At 44.9% G+C, this 12,388-nt stretch overlaps 1 protein-coding gene across 1 annotated transcript; it reads left to right on the top strand.

Annotated features, from left to right (window-relative positions):
- Window positions 1-9,495: 9,495 nt before the first annotated feature.
- Window positions 9,496-10,880, top strand: LOC124677440. The gene is made up of 4 exons (XM_047213426.1): window positions 9,496-10,111; window positions 10,247-10,461; window positions 10,552-10,602; window positions 10,712-10,880. The coding sequence occupies exons 1-4, from the start codon at window positions 9,706-9,708 to the stop codon at window positions 10,766-10,768; spliced, it is 729 nt and encodes a 242-aa protein (XP_047069382.1). The 5' UTR covers window positions 9,496-9,705; the 3' UTR covers window positions 10,769-10,880.
- Window positions 10,881-12,388: the final 1,508 nt, after the last annotated feature.

The raw sequence follows: 12,388 nt of genomic DNA, 5'->3' as shown, positions 1-12,388 counted from the left end.
TTCACTATCTCTGGTGAATGCACCTTTGGAACCAAGGTGATGTAAGACCCATTGATATTTTGTAGATTCAAAGAACCCTCATGAAACTCTGCAGCCAGATCAAAAAATTGCTGCTTAACTATGGGCCAACATTTTTTCAAGAAATGACCATTAAAACCATCTGGTCCAGGTGCCTTATCTGGGGGCATTTGCTTAATTACTAGTTCCATTTCCTCTAGCAAAAAGGCATAGAAATTTCTTACAAACCAAGAACTTTTCCAAAATAGTAGCAAGATCAAATTGCATACTAATACCCTCAGACATACCCATTCTTTCCTTATAACTGGACCACAACAAATCAGCCATCTCTGCATGATCAGACACCTGCCTTCCATCTGCAGCCGTCAGCATGGATATAGCATTCCTTCTATGTCTCTGTGTGGCCATAGCATGAAAGAATTTGGTATTATCATCTCCAACCTTAACCCATCTGATTGTGCATCTCTTCCTCCAATAATTGCACTCAATGAGCAACAAATTATCCAAATGCAACTTCACTATCTGCCTGAAATTAAGTTCAGTGATAAACAAAGGTCTCTGCTCTTCCAGGCTATCCATCAGCAGAATCACTTTATTGCAGTTCTGTATATTAGATTTTAACTTGGATAAAATTGTATGCCATTTCTTCAGAGCATATCTTAAAGATTTAAATTTGTCAGCTAAAACAACAGAACTGTGAGCTTTGCTAGACTTAGAACTCCAAGCAGCTTTTACACAATCCAAAAACCCTGGCTGGTCAGTCCAATAATTCTCAAACCTAAAAATGCTAGCTTTAGGAATGACTGTATCAATATTCACCACACAAGGGATATGATCTGATGCTGCATTTGCTAGGGGCAGCACTACAGTATTAGGATATGCAGAAATCCATTCACTGCTAGTAAAAAACCAGTCCAACTGCTCCAGCACAGGTTGATTTTGCATGTTTGACCAGGTATATTTTCTCCCCTTAAGAGGTAATTCAAGCAACCCCAAATGGCCAATTATCTCATTGAACAAAAACATATCATTTATATCACCCCTGGTTTATTTCTATTCTCACTTGATCTGACGAAATTAAAATCCCCCAGGAGAAGCCAATTACTGCCAGGTGGAATATGAATGTTATACAACCACTGAACAAAGCTATCTCTTAACTCACCCTGGCAAGTCCCATAGATCAACTGATACCAAATTCCAATTTTCTCCATTGTGTACAGAAGTGAAGTTAACAACAATCCCATATCTCTGTATTTCAATTAAGTTCCCAGCAAAAATTGTAGAATTCCATAATACAAGAATACCCCCAGAAGCCCCAACTGAAGGAGAATACACAAAGCTATCAAATCTTTTGGGGCAACAATGTCTTATTAATCTATGATCAATAACTTCACATTTTGTTTCCTGTAGGAAAATGATAGAACATTGACTTTCTTCAATTTTTGATCCGAGGGCTCTTTGGTGCTTATCAGAATTTAACCCTCTGACATTCCAACACAGATTTCTCCATTTTCTAGTATGTTGTGAACACATTATTAACTGATGAAAAAAGATTAACAAACATGCAGACCACAAGCCTCATGTAATAGGAAGTAGATTTATAGAAATATAAGAAGTTCACATCAACAATTGATCCAGTACAAGATAAAGTACTTTCAAAATGACAAGCCAACTTCCATAGAACATTAAACTCTGAACAAAAGCTCTCATCCAACCACTGGCATATGAAGACTGAGCACATCAGGCATCTAACAAAAGCTAGAGCAACAAAAGCAGGGTGCTCCTTCCTTGGGTTCTTGTACTGCCTACTTATCATTGGGAAGAGTCTTCTTCTTTTTACCTTTTCAGAGGCGCCTTAAGCTGCTCCTCTGTGAGCAATGTTGGCTCAATGCCCAAAGCAATCCCAACATGATGCATTACATGTAAAGGAGTTTCAGGGGGAACCCCAACAGCACTCCCCTCTGCTTCACCTTCATTGGTATTTCTATGAATTTTCTCATGTGAAGCAACCTCCTTCTCCAAGCCCTTCATTTGAGTTTTAGACTTCTTCCTTGACCTTGAAACAGTATCACTCATTGACACTGGCCTGTGTCCATCTCTTTTAGTGCAGCTACGTGTGCTTCTTCTGTAGGCAGTATCTACTATAGCAACAGACTTGGGCACTCGACCCTTTCTTGCCTATCACAGGCACTGAAGAAGCAGAAAAAGATATATCAGACGATTCCATATCAGCCACTTCGTCCATTGTATGGCACAAAGATAAGGCATCAAGTTCTGCACTGTGTTGAACAAACCCTTCTGCATATTAGTAACATTAGGCCAAAGACAATCAGATAGCAACCTTGTCTGTAGTGTCCAAACCCTTGGTGATTTGGGGAGGTAAGCAGTAAACATAGGTGGCAAAATAACATCAAGTAATTACTTGCATTGCATTGAAGGAGGAACCACTGGCCCAAAGACAGTTCTGACCATACCAAGATGAATCACATGGTTATACACTGGTTGATCAACTTCCATCCCATGATCAGCCAAGGGTGAAGCAAGCCCCGAAGGATCTGCAACTATTGAGTCATCAACAATCTCCTCCTCTGCTTGCTGATCTGGTATGTCATTTTCCTGAACATCCTCCTGCACCTCATGCTGATTTCCCTGCTGCTCATGATCATGAAGAGGGGCATTGTGCCAACCCAGCTCTGGATACTGTGGCAGTACAAAGAAATTATCCTGAGGCATCAGGTTTCCAGGCAAGGGGTGAGGATTTCCATCCAAGGGCATCTGATCTTCATCTACAGGCAGTTGCTCAGCAAAATTAGCACCCAGAATATACACAGGAGCAGTCCATGTTTCCTTAACTCCACCAACAGCAGAATAATTGCCAAAAACAATATCTCTTGGTACTACAGCTGGAGAGTCAAATGTTGCATGAATCAGAGTTCTCTCCTTAATGATATCATGTTGGTGCCAACTGTGAAATTTGCCAAATGCAGCAACAGCATTGGCAATGTCATAGTCATTGCGGAAGTCAAGAGGAACAACAAGAACGATGAGCCATCCCGAACGAGTCCCTTGCATGGCCCTATGATTATGACGATCATTATGCGGCACAAAACGCACAAACACATCAGGTTCTAACTCAAACGGAGCTTGCTGAAGCAGAGCATAGACAGCACCAGCACTACGCAACTCATAAAGACCAATACCAAACAAACGGGGCTGGAAACTCTCAACTGCTCGATGATGGTGTTGCTGAATAAAATCCCGGACATGATCTCTCCATGCCCCCTCATCCGCAGCTGGCGGCGCAGGCTCAAGAACAGCAACCAGATAATTTCCATGGCGAACAGGAGGGGTTACCGATGGATTGTAGAAGGTTCTAGGGAGCCTCGTTGGTCCACCGTCGATGATGTGGTGCCCCAGCGGCAGCCACCGCGCCGGATCCACTTCAAAGTTCGCCATTGCAGCAGGCGATGGAGGAGGTGATGTGCTGCACGACGGCTTCTGCGAATTCTGCAAGGAGGGAGACAAAGCAGTCGCTGGTTGGACTTCTCGAGGTGATGTAACAGGACGCTGCGACTCCTGTCCACTTTTAGACAACACAGACGACTTGGCAGGAGGCACTTGAGTTGGACTCTGTTGGGAAATCGAACCCTGCCCCACCTCATTACCAATTTTGGCACCCACTTTTTCCTTTTTTTTAGTCAGCCAAATAAGACAACTCTTTTCTTTATGACCATAATTAAAACAAGTGCGACACCTTATGTCTCTTGTACATCCCATTGAAGTGTGGCCCATTGACAAGCATCTGCCACACTCCCAAAAACGGTATGCAATGTCATCTATTACATCTTCTAGCCCATCAAGATCCAGTCTAGTATGAACAGTGCTTTGATTAACATCAGAGACTCGATTTATAGTTGTAGTATCTGGTTCAGAACTCACTGATTGCATCTGATCCTGACATTGGTCTGGTTGAATAGAAGTGACACAAGAGGTGCCAAATGAAATATCAAAATTCTGACCAGCTTTAATAATATTTTCAACAATTATAACCATGTCAGAATTAGGTTCAATACTTGATGAAGTAACATTTAGAGCAATATAACCAGGGCATGCTGGATATGCCACCTCTTCAGCAAAGGATAACTTCTTTTTAACAGTAGCATTGAACTGTCTACCACGTAAGGCAGATTTCTGAGGTGTAGTATGAAGGGCAGCCAATGCTTTATCTGTTCTGCTTTTATTAGGGCTTACCAAAATCCATTCCTTGTCACATTCAGCCTGCCACTTAAGAAATTCTTTATGCCAATATGGGCCTCCATTGCTCCAAAGATGAAAATAACACTTATGAACAAGAAAAAGATCCTAGTGCATTAACCATGAAGCCCACCGCCTTGGAAGAAACAAAGAAGCGAAATACTCTGTCATTGAGATACTTCACCGACAAATCATCACAATTACCTCCAATACAAGATTCTAAGGCGATCCCTACTACATCCTCATGCAGCTTAAAAGTTGCTCTTCCAAAAGAAACAACTATGAGAAAATGATTTGATTTACCTAGAGGATGAACCGTAGAACCAAACCTTTTCTTAATCTCATTTTTAAACTTATATCCAGAGGAAAAATCTAGGTTCATAGATATAGGGGTGGACTAACGAGCTGCTCGGATCGTTAAGGCTCGGCTCATTAAGCTCGTGACCGTTAAGGCTCGGATCGTTAAGCTCGTTAAGAATAACGAGCTGAAATCATTGTTCGGCTCGACTCATTATGTTCATGCAAGCGCTCGCGAGCAGCTCGTTAAGGATCGTTAAGGAGGCAATGAAAAACAAACATGTGTGCATTCCTTGGTGAGGAAGAGAGGAAACATAGTTTTTTAGATCCTAATGTAGGAGTTTCAAGCATGGTTAAAGAACACTATTTTGCTTGGCCCCTTCTCGCCAAATATTTGAGATAACTAAAGTGACTCGCAGTCAAAACTGGTGAAGCTTAGCTTGTTACCGATCTTAACGAGTAGCTCATGAACATAGTCAGCTCGATTGTTTAGCTCGTTAACCTTAACGAGCAAAAAATGATGCTCAGCTCGGCTCGTTAACAAAACGAAGCAAGCTCAAACGAGTCGAGCAAACGAGCACTCATTTAACTCGCCGAGCTTCGAGCTTTTTGTCCAGCCCTACATAGATATAATATCAAAAACTGCAGACGAGGGCAAGACTTGATCCTCAACTTGATGAATATGAACAGATTCCTCACCTCCTCCATCAATGGAGTTAGAGTGACCCATATTGCTACTGCCAGCAGAATCTGTAGTCCCCACATCAGTATTCTTCAGTATCACTGGCCAGGTTGGCCCCAATCTGATCACATGTTTCGGGAAAGAAATCTTCGATCCCAGAGAAAAAATATCAGTCGACTTAATGCCACGTCTGCCCACCATTGCCCCTGGCATCCTTCAACAACATCCAATTATGCTTAGCAGAGAAAAAGAGAGATCCATCATATGATTTCATGCGGCCCCGCCAGAGATCCCTATGGGTAGAATATGTGACATGCCAACCTTGATCCATAGGGTTTGAATCAGATCCAGACATCTGCATGAGCTCTGGAACCGAGGCAGCACGATTGACATGCGGAGAGAGTACGCATTGGATCACCTTTATAGTATAGACTGGAAATTCCAAAACAGAACCCACCTCTATAGCATCACCCTTACGCAGGAATTTACCCACAATGGGGGTACCCTTGGTGGTCATAAGACCCATCCAATCTGTGTGAGTCCAGATATGCAACTCTCCCATCATGGGATCATTGAAGCCAGAAACCAGATCTTGAGCCTTTACGTAGGAAACGCTCCATTTCCATGCAAGAGCCGCCATGGAGATCGGTGGATGGGGAGAAGAGGAAGAGAGATTACCTAGAGAGAAGGAGTGTAGGGAGGGGAACACTCCTGAACGCCAGCAAGGTGAGGGTCACCGGCAGGAAAGATCACCGGCGGCTAGGGTTGTAGTCGCCAGAGCTCCTCTAGGGTTTTGGTCGCCATTCTCCTTCTTGGATTATTTTTTTAACAACAATATTTTATCCAAGGGTAATTCTATTGTTTACTTTACACACATTACTTAATGCGATAATCTGTTGCTTGCAACTTAATAATGAAAGGGGTTCACACGATAACCGGAAGGTGGATTATTAGTCATAGACGCAGTTGGATTACAGTCTATATATTATGTTGTAATGTCCAATCAAATCTCATAGTAATTATCTTATCATGTATAGTCGATATTCTATCAATTGCCCAGCTGTAATTTGTTCATTCAACATGCTATTTATCTTTATGGAGAGACACCTCTAGTAAACTGTGGACCCCGTCCTTTCCTTTACACTGATACAATCATCTTGCTCTTTTACTTACTGCAATTCATGTTCTCTTTAATTACTGCAAACATCTCTTTCCATTCGATACGTCTAATCCTTTGTGTTCAGCAAACTGGTGAGATTGATAACCTCCCTGCAAGTTGGGGCAAAGTACTTTGGTTGTGTTATGTGCAGGTTCCATATTGTTGCTGACGCCGGTAGTGCGCCCTGCCACTAGTCAGCTAGCAACACCTTTGGAAGTCACGCCTTTCTCCTACTGGTCGATTAAACCTTGGTTTCGTACTGAGGGAAAACTTACTTAAATCTTGGTTTCGTATTGAGGGAAAACTTGTTGTTGTGCTCATCACACCTTTCTCTTGGGGTTTCCCAACCGCTTCCACAACAACGCTCAACACGATTGTTTGACGCCATCACCGGAGCACCATCAAGGATGAGGAACAAAATCGACGAGATCAGGTTGGACTTGTTTACCTCGTTCCATCGCGTTGCTAGCTGCTGATGATGATGTTGATGATGCCATCGAGATCAGAACTTTGACCTCCAATTCCCACAGACGGCGCCGATTGACGAGAGTTTAACTCGTCAATGCCTACATATTATAGACTTAGAGGTAGAAAGTAGAGGGAAAGTAGATCTCGAAGGTTTCAGCGAACAAAGGTGCTCAACTCAATATTACGGTGACTAGGGTTACAATGATTCGATCCTTCTTTCACCCTCGGCTTCCCTTTTATATAGGAGGTGAAGCCGAGGCTTTTTCCGTGTCGTACACGTATAAATTATCGGGCCGCGCTGGGTCTTTCCTTATATTGATACAAATTTCCTATAATAACTCTATCTTCCTAATCTGAGGATCTTCAATCTTTTGGACCCCCAAAACTTCGAGTCCATGGACTTCCTGATGATCCACTACAGACCAGGGGTATTCATACGACATGCCCCCTAGGCTTACCCATGTCACTTTGTACACATGACCAAGCATGCCACAAACTTCACACCAGATAGGAATTCATTCATACCGAACCATAAACAACTCCCTCTTTCCTCCACGCGAGATTGAGACAACACGTTTCAAAGGCTCGTCAACCCGAAATTTCACTCTAACTCTGCAATAGTTTCCGAAGAAATCCATGGAGTCAGGTCTAGACTCCTCAAACTTGCCAACACGACGTGCAAGATTTTCTGCCAAAGGTCTATAAGGTTCCATCACATCATGAATCTGTGCCCATACCAGAATAAAATCAAGTCCGATCAAACTTGGCTTTGTGCAGCCATCATAAGAGCATCTCTAACCGATGCCTAGAAACTTAAGAGGAGCAAACGGCGGACAAAAATATAGTAGAAGAATAATTTTTCTCCTCTAAAGAGTGCCCGCCAGATTGAAATCCCTAAAACTTGGACACCAGTTGGACAAATTTCATAGAATTTTAAACGATTTCGACCGCATTACATATAATTTACACATAGTTCATAGGATTTAAGTAAAACATGAACGTAATTTAACCTAAACATACTACAACTTAAACTAAAGCTTAAAATTGAACTAAAACTAAATTAAAATCGAGGCCGCCGCAATTGTTGTGCCTCTCTGCGACCGTATAGTCGTCGAACGCAGAGGAGGAGGCGGCGTTGTCGTCGTCGCCGCCTCCTCCTCTACGGTGCCTCTTGTACATGGTGTACGCCGCCGCCTCCGCCACCACTCGTTCGGGATTTTTGCTCCATGGTTGGCCATGTACTCCTCGCAGGTACGCTCGCCCTCAAGGCGCTCCCACGCCTCGCGGTCCTCCCTCGCGAGCGCGGCCGCACCTTTGGTGGTGCGAGGAGCTCCGGCAAGGGCTCATCGCAACAGAGTGGGAAGTTTAACTCCCCGAAGTCGCCACCGTGGAGGCGGACATTCTCGACGTCGTGCCTCCATGCCACCTGCGCTGCCGACTGGAATGTGCCGAGCCAGATGGAGCTAGCCGATGTTCCGGTCGGTGATCTCGACCACCCACATTCCCCACTCACTGCCGCACGCCGTGGTAGCGGATATGCGGTGGCGATGGGAGCTCGGCGAGGGCGCTAGTACGGCGACGCGGCGCGCCCCGGTTGCAGCTGATGGTGGAAGGGAGCGACGCCGAGAAGATCTAGCCATCTCCGGCGCGGATGCGGTGTCGGCGGTTGGTGCGGTGGGCGGTGCGACGATGGGGATTTGTTTTCTCCTCGGTCAGCCGCCACTCAAATATAGGAGGGGGGTTCTCCTCGGTCACGCATATATAGGCCGCTAATCGATTTAGAGTTTCGGCTAGAGTCGGCTCCGGCCGTTAGCGGCACATATTTTCTCCTAAGGCTGTTTTGGGCATCGGTTAGACTCTCTAAGGCTCTATGCATACAAGGAGATTCATAAAATTCTATTACTCTCAATAGCTTTGAACTTTACATTCTGCGCTAAACCCCAAGCCAAGCGCATGCTGGCGAAAACCTAGCTCTGGCTGTTGGGAGTCTCTGTGTGCACCTTGGACACCGCTAGCCATCGAGGAAGTTCGTCGACCGGAGGCCTGTCTTCCTCGAAGATTACATCATCAAGATCATTCTCACACAACCCCATCTCCTCCATCATCCTCGCAAGCTCTGCATCTCCCGCTTTTTCTCCCAAACCTAAAGCCTCACTAGCCATCGATCCTTGAACCCTAGATTGGTTTCTCACGTAAACCTCGGTGGAAAAGAAAACCCCGCCTCCTTCAGGAGAAGAAAACTACATGGTACCGAGGCCGGGTAGCAGGTCAAGCTTGCCCCTTGATCAGCCCAAATACAGGAGCAGCACTCCCTGCCGGATCCGGAGAAGCAAATACAACTCGCTGCCGAGATCGCCTCGACAGGAGAAAGAAAACCTCGACGAGAAAGGCTGTGAGAGGACTTCGACTTTTTTTTTTGTTGAGATTGACTATTTTTGCGTTATTAGGGGAGTATATATAGTTGGATATATTTGGGCCGATTAGATTTTGATCCGAAACTTTCAACAGCAAGCCCAGTAGCAGCTCGAGCAAAATAGGAAGCCCATTATCAGGTACTGCATGTAGCCGGTAACGAAGGCGAGTCCGGGAAACCCTTAACAAAAGTCGAGTCCGGGAGGGAGTAGCATCAGCACTGGCGGCGGCAGTTCATCGAGGGCTTACTTAGACGCTCCGCGCCTCGCCTTGGTTCTCGCCGGAAAATCGTCTCTCAATCCGTCCGTGTCGGCGGAGAAAGAAGATTACGGAAGGTGGGGAAGAAGGTAAGGGCCTCTGACCCCTCCTTTCTTCTGCCCCCCTTTTCGTCTGTAATTTTTTCGCGGGTGTGGCCATGGAGTTGGATCTGGACATAGCAACTACGAGAAAGAAATTAGAGGACGAGGTGCTCGGCACTTGGCTTTGGGACAAGGAGCTGGACTCCATCGTGAAGGAGCAGCAAGAGCGAGACGAGGAAGGCAATTACGAGTACTACGAGCCGGACGAACCACACGAACCATACGACGATGAAGAAGAGGAGCTCCATTACGGTTCAGCGGGATACGGGTACATGTTCCGCTACGAGGACGGACACCCCTTTTACGCCGCCGACATGGAGGAGAGATGGGAGAATCAGATGCAGTTTCCTCCCATGCCCACCGCCGAGAAATCACATCCCTTATCGAGAGTATGGAAAGGGTCCCTTCGTGTCGAGGGCCCGTGTCAGCTCGATTTAAATCTGGTATCTACACAAAGCTTGTGTAAGTGGGCATACTAAGTTTGAATTATGAAACAATTTCATACTATGAATCCACACAGTTCTTATGGAGTACATTTTATAAAGTTTTACATCACAATTTTTGATATCTAGTGATTTGTTTTCATATTGGCTGCAGTGCCTCCATTGCCAATATGGGAAAACCGTTGGGTGAACAAAAAGGAGAACGAGCCTTGTCGACGGGCTATCCAAGTATTCAGTTTGAATTTATTGCCTCCTCGTGATGACACAGTTGAGATCTATGGTATGTTTGCATTCCGAGATATACGAAACCCCGGACTACGGAATATTGTCTTTGAATACCCAAGAGACAAACCATGCAAGCTTAAGCCGGTGAGTGGACTTTTTCTTGTTGTCTCTCCCTTTTTTTTTTCTTTATTGAAAACCATGCATGATATATGTCTAACTGTATCAAATATACAGGGTGCTTCCAAGCTTCAACCTCTACTTACCGCACATCAAGGCATCTATGCGGTTGGGCTTGTGCTAATTGAATATCTTTTACTAATTAAGGATGAAGAACATGAAAACGATAAGGTATTAATAGACGGATATTCTGTCTATGCGCCATCATTCTATGCAGACTATGAAAGGCTACATTGGCACATCAATACTGGTCACCACGGCAGCGTCGATCTGAGAATGACCGCTATCCCGAAAGCGGTGTTGGCTATGTTGGAGTGTGAGGTGCACAATCTTGGGGACAATTTGTTTGATTGGCTTACAGTAACCGCGGTTTACCGTACCATGCACCAGGGTGCTTTTCCAATCTTCATAGGGAAGTTGAGTGTTTGCAAGCTGCCACCTGTCACAGTTAGTGTGAATTACAGCGAGCATTTGACAATACACTTATACACGCACAATAGTCACCTGGATGATGATAATTCCCATCCTGATGGTGTTGTTGGTGACTATAATTCACCCGGTCGTTTTGATTACGACATTGAGGACATCATAACTGACAATCTGTGGTTTAAGCCGCAGAAGAGTGGAAGCTGTACAAAAATATCAAGTGATATGTATGGCCTTGTAATGTCGGTGAAGGTAACATGGTCTAGCTTGTGGGAGCCATGTCAATAAGAATCATGTTTCCAAAGTTTGTATACTTTTAGAAGATGCGATTTTGTAGTTAGTGTTGACTAGCTTAAAAGAATCTTAATGCTTAGTGCATTTGCAGATGAGCCTCTGCTACGTATTTTCTTAGACTAGCCACAATGAGAGTATCATAAGTAGTATCATGCATGCCATGTTGGCAAAAATCTGATGTGGCACACCAATTAATGAGGTGAGAGATGAGTGTGGTATCATAATATGATACTGTATCATAGCACGTAAAACTAGAAAATTTAATGGCAAACACATCATGTACACATATTTGCATTGAGATTCTACAAAACATTAAATATGATGATACTATGATACTATCTTATGATACTATGCATTGTGGGATTAGTATCATAAACTAGTATCATGTGTATGATACTTCCCATTGTGACTAGTCTTAGGCTCCGTGCAAGTCAGTTTCTTCCTTCGATTCACAGCCTGATATCACTACATAATATATGCATGGTAGCTGCAGATGAAATCCACCTTTGTACGGCGGCCACAACAATGGCCATAGCTCATCTCTGCTGCCAGTGTCTTTGATATGAGTAGTCCTCCTTGAAATAGGCTTTCATCCCACTTTATAAATAGAGCAACCATAGCATACAACAATTTGAAACCGAGAAACTGCTCGGGCAACAGCAAAAACATGCCCAACAAAAAAGGGAAAAGATACAAAGGAGGCCAGCGGCAGACCGACAAAACAATGGCACCCCTAAACCGCAACACCCTCCGTTGTTGTCCCACCACGCTACAAGCACACCGGATCATCGAGTACCAAGGCAACACCTTCAAGAAGGGATGCGACGTAGACACGACGCTGCTGCCCGAACCACCGAACTGGACCTAGGGTTTCCCCTGGTACTCGGAGGGGAATGGGGATAGGGAATCCACGACGCCCTTCAAGAAGGAATGGCGACGCCCGCAGGCGCCACCGCGTCTGTGCCGGACGAACCAGACAAGGATTTCTCCCGAACCCTACACCCGCAAACCCCCCAAGATACATGGCTTAGAAGCCTTGAGGGGTCCATGAGCGGAGGTAGAAGGACACGGAAGCCGCACAACGATGGACAAGATAGAAGCACAGCGGCCCGCAAAGGTCGGGCCCAACAGGCCCGTAAAGCACCGCAAGATCCAGACCCGCCTGGCCCAGATC

Source organism: Lolium rigidum, chromosome 7 (genome assembly GCF_022539505.1).
Source record: "Lolium rigidum isolate FL_2022 chromosome 7, APGP_CSIRO_Lrig_0.1, whole genome shotgun sequence".
In the NCBI taxonomy this organism is placed as follows: Eukaryota; Viridiplantae; Streptophyta; class Magnoliopsida; order Poales; family Poaceae; genus Lolium; species Lolium rigidum.
This window is presented reverse-complemented; position numbering and strand designations above follow the sequence as displayed.

Coding starts and splice junctions, on each gene's coding strand:
- LOC124677440 (XM_047213426.1), top strand. CDS start 9,706: ATGGAGTTGGATCTGGACATAGCAACTACGAGAAAGAAATTAGAGGAC. Junction 10,462..10,551: donor AACCATGCAAGCTTAAGCCG/GTGAGTGGACTT, acceptor TCAAATATACAG/GGTGCTTCCAAGCTTCAACC. Junction 10,603..10,711: donor CACATCAAGGCATCTATGCG/GTTGGGCTTGTG, acceptor CATTCTATGCAG/ACTATGAAAGGCTACATTGG.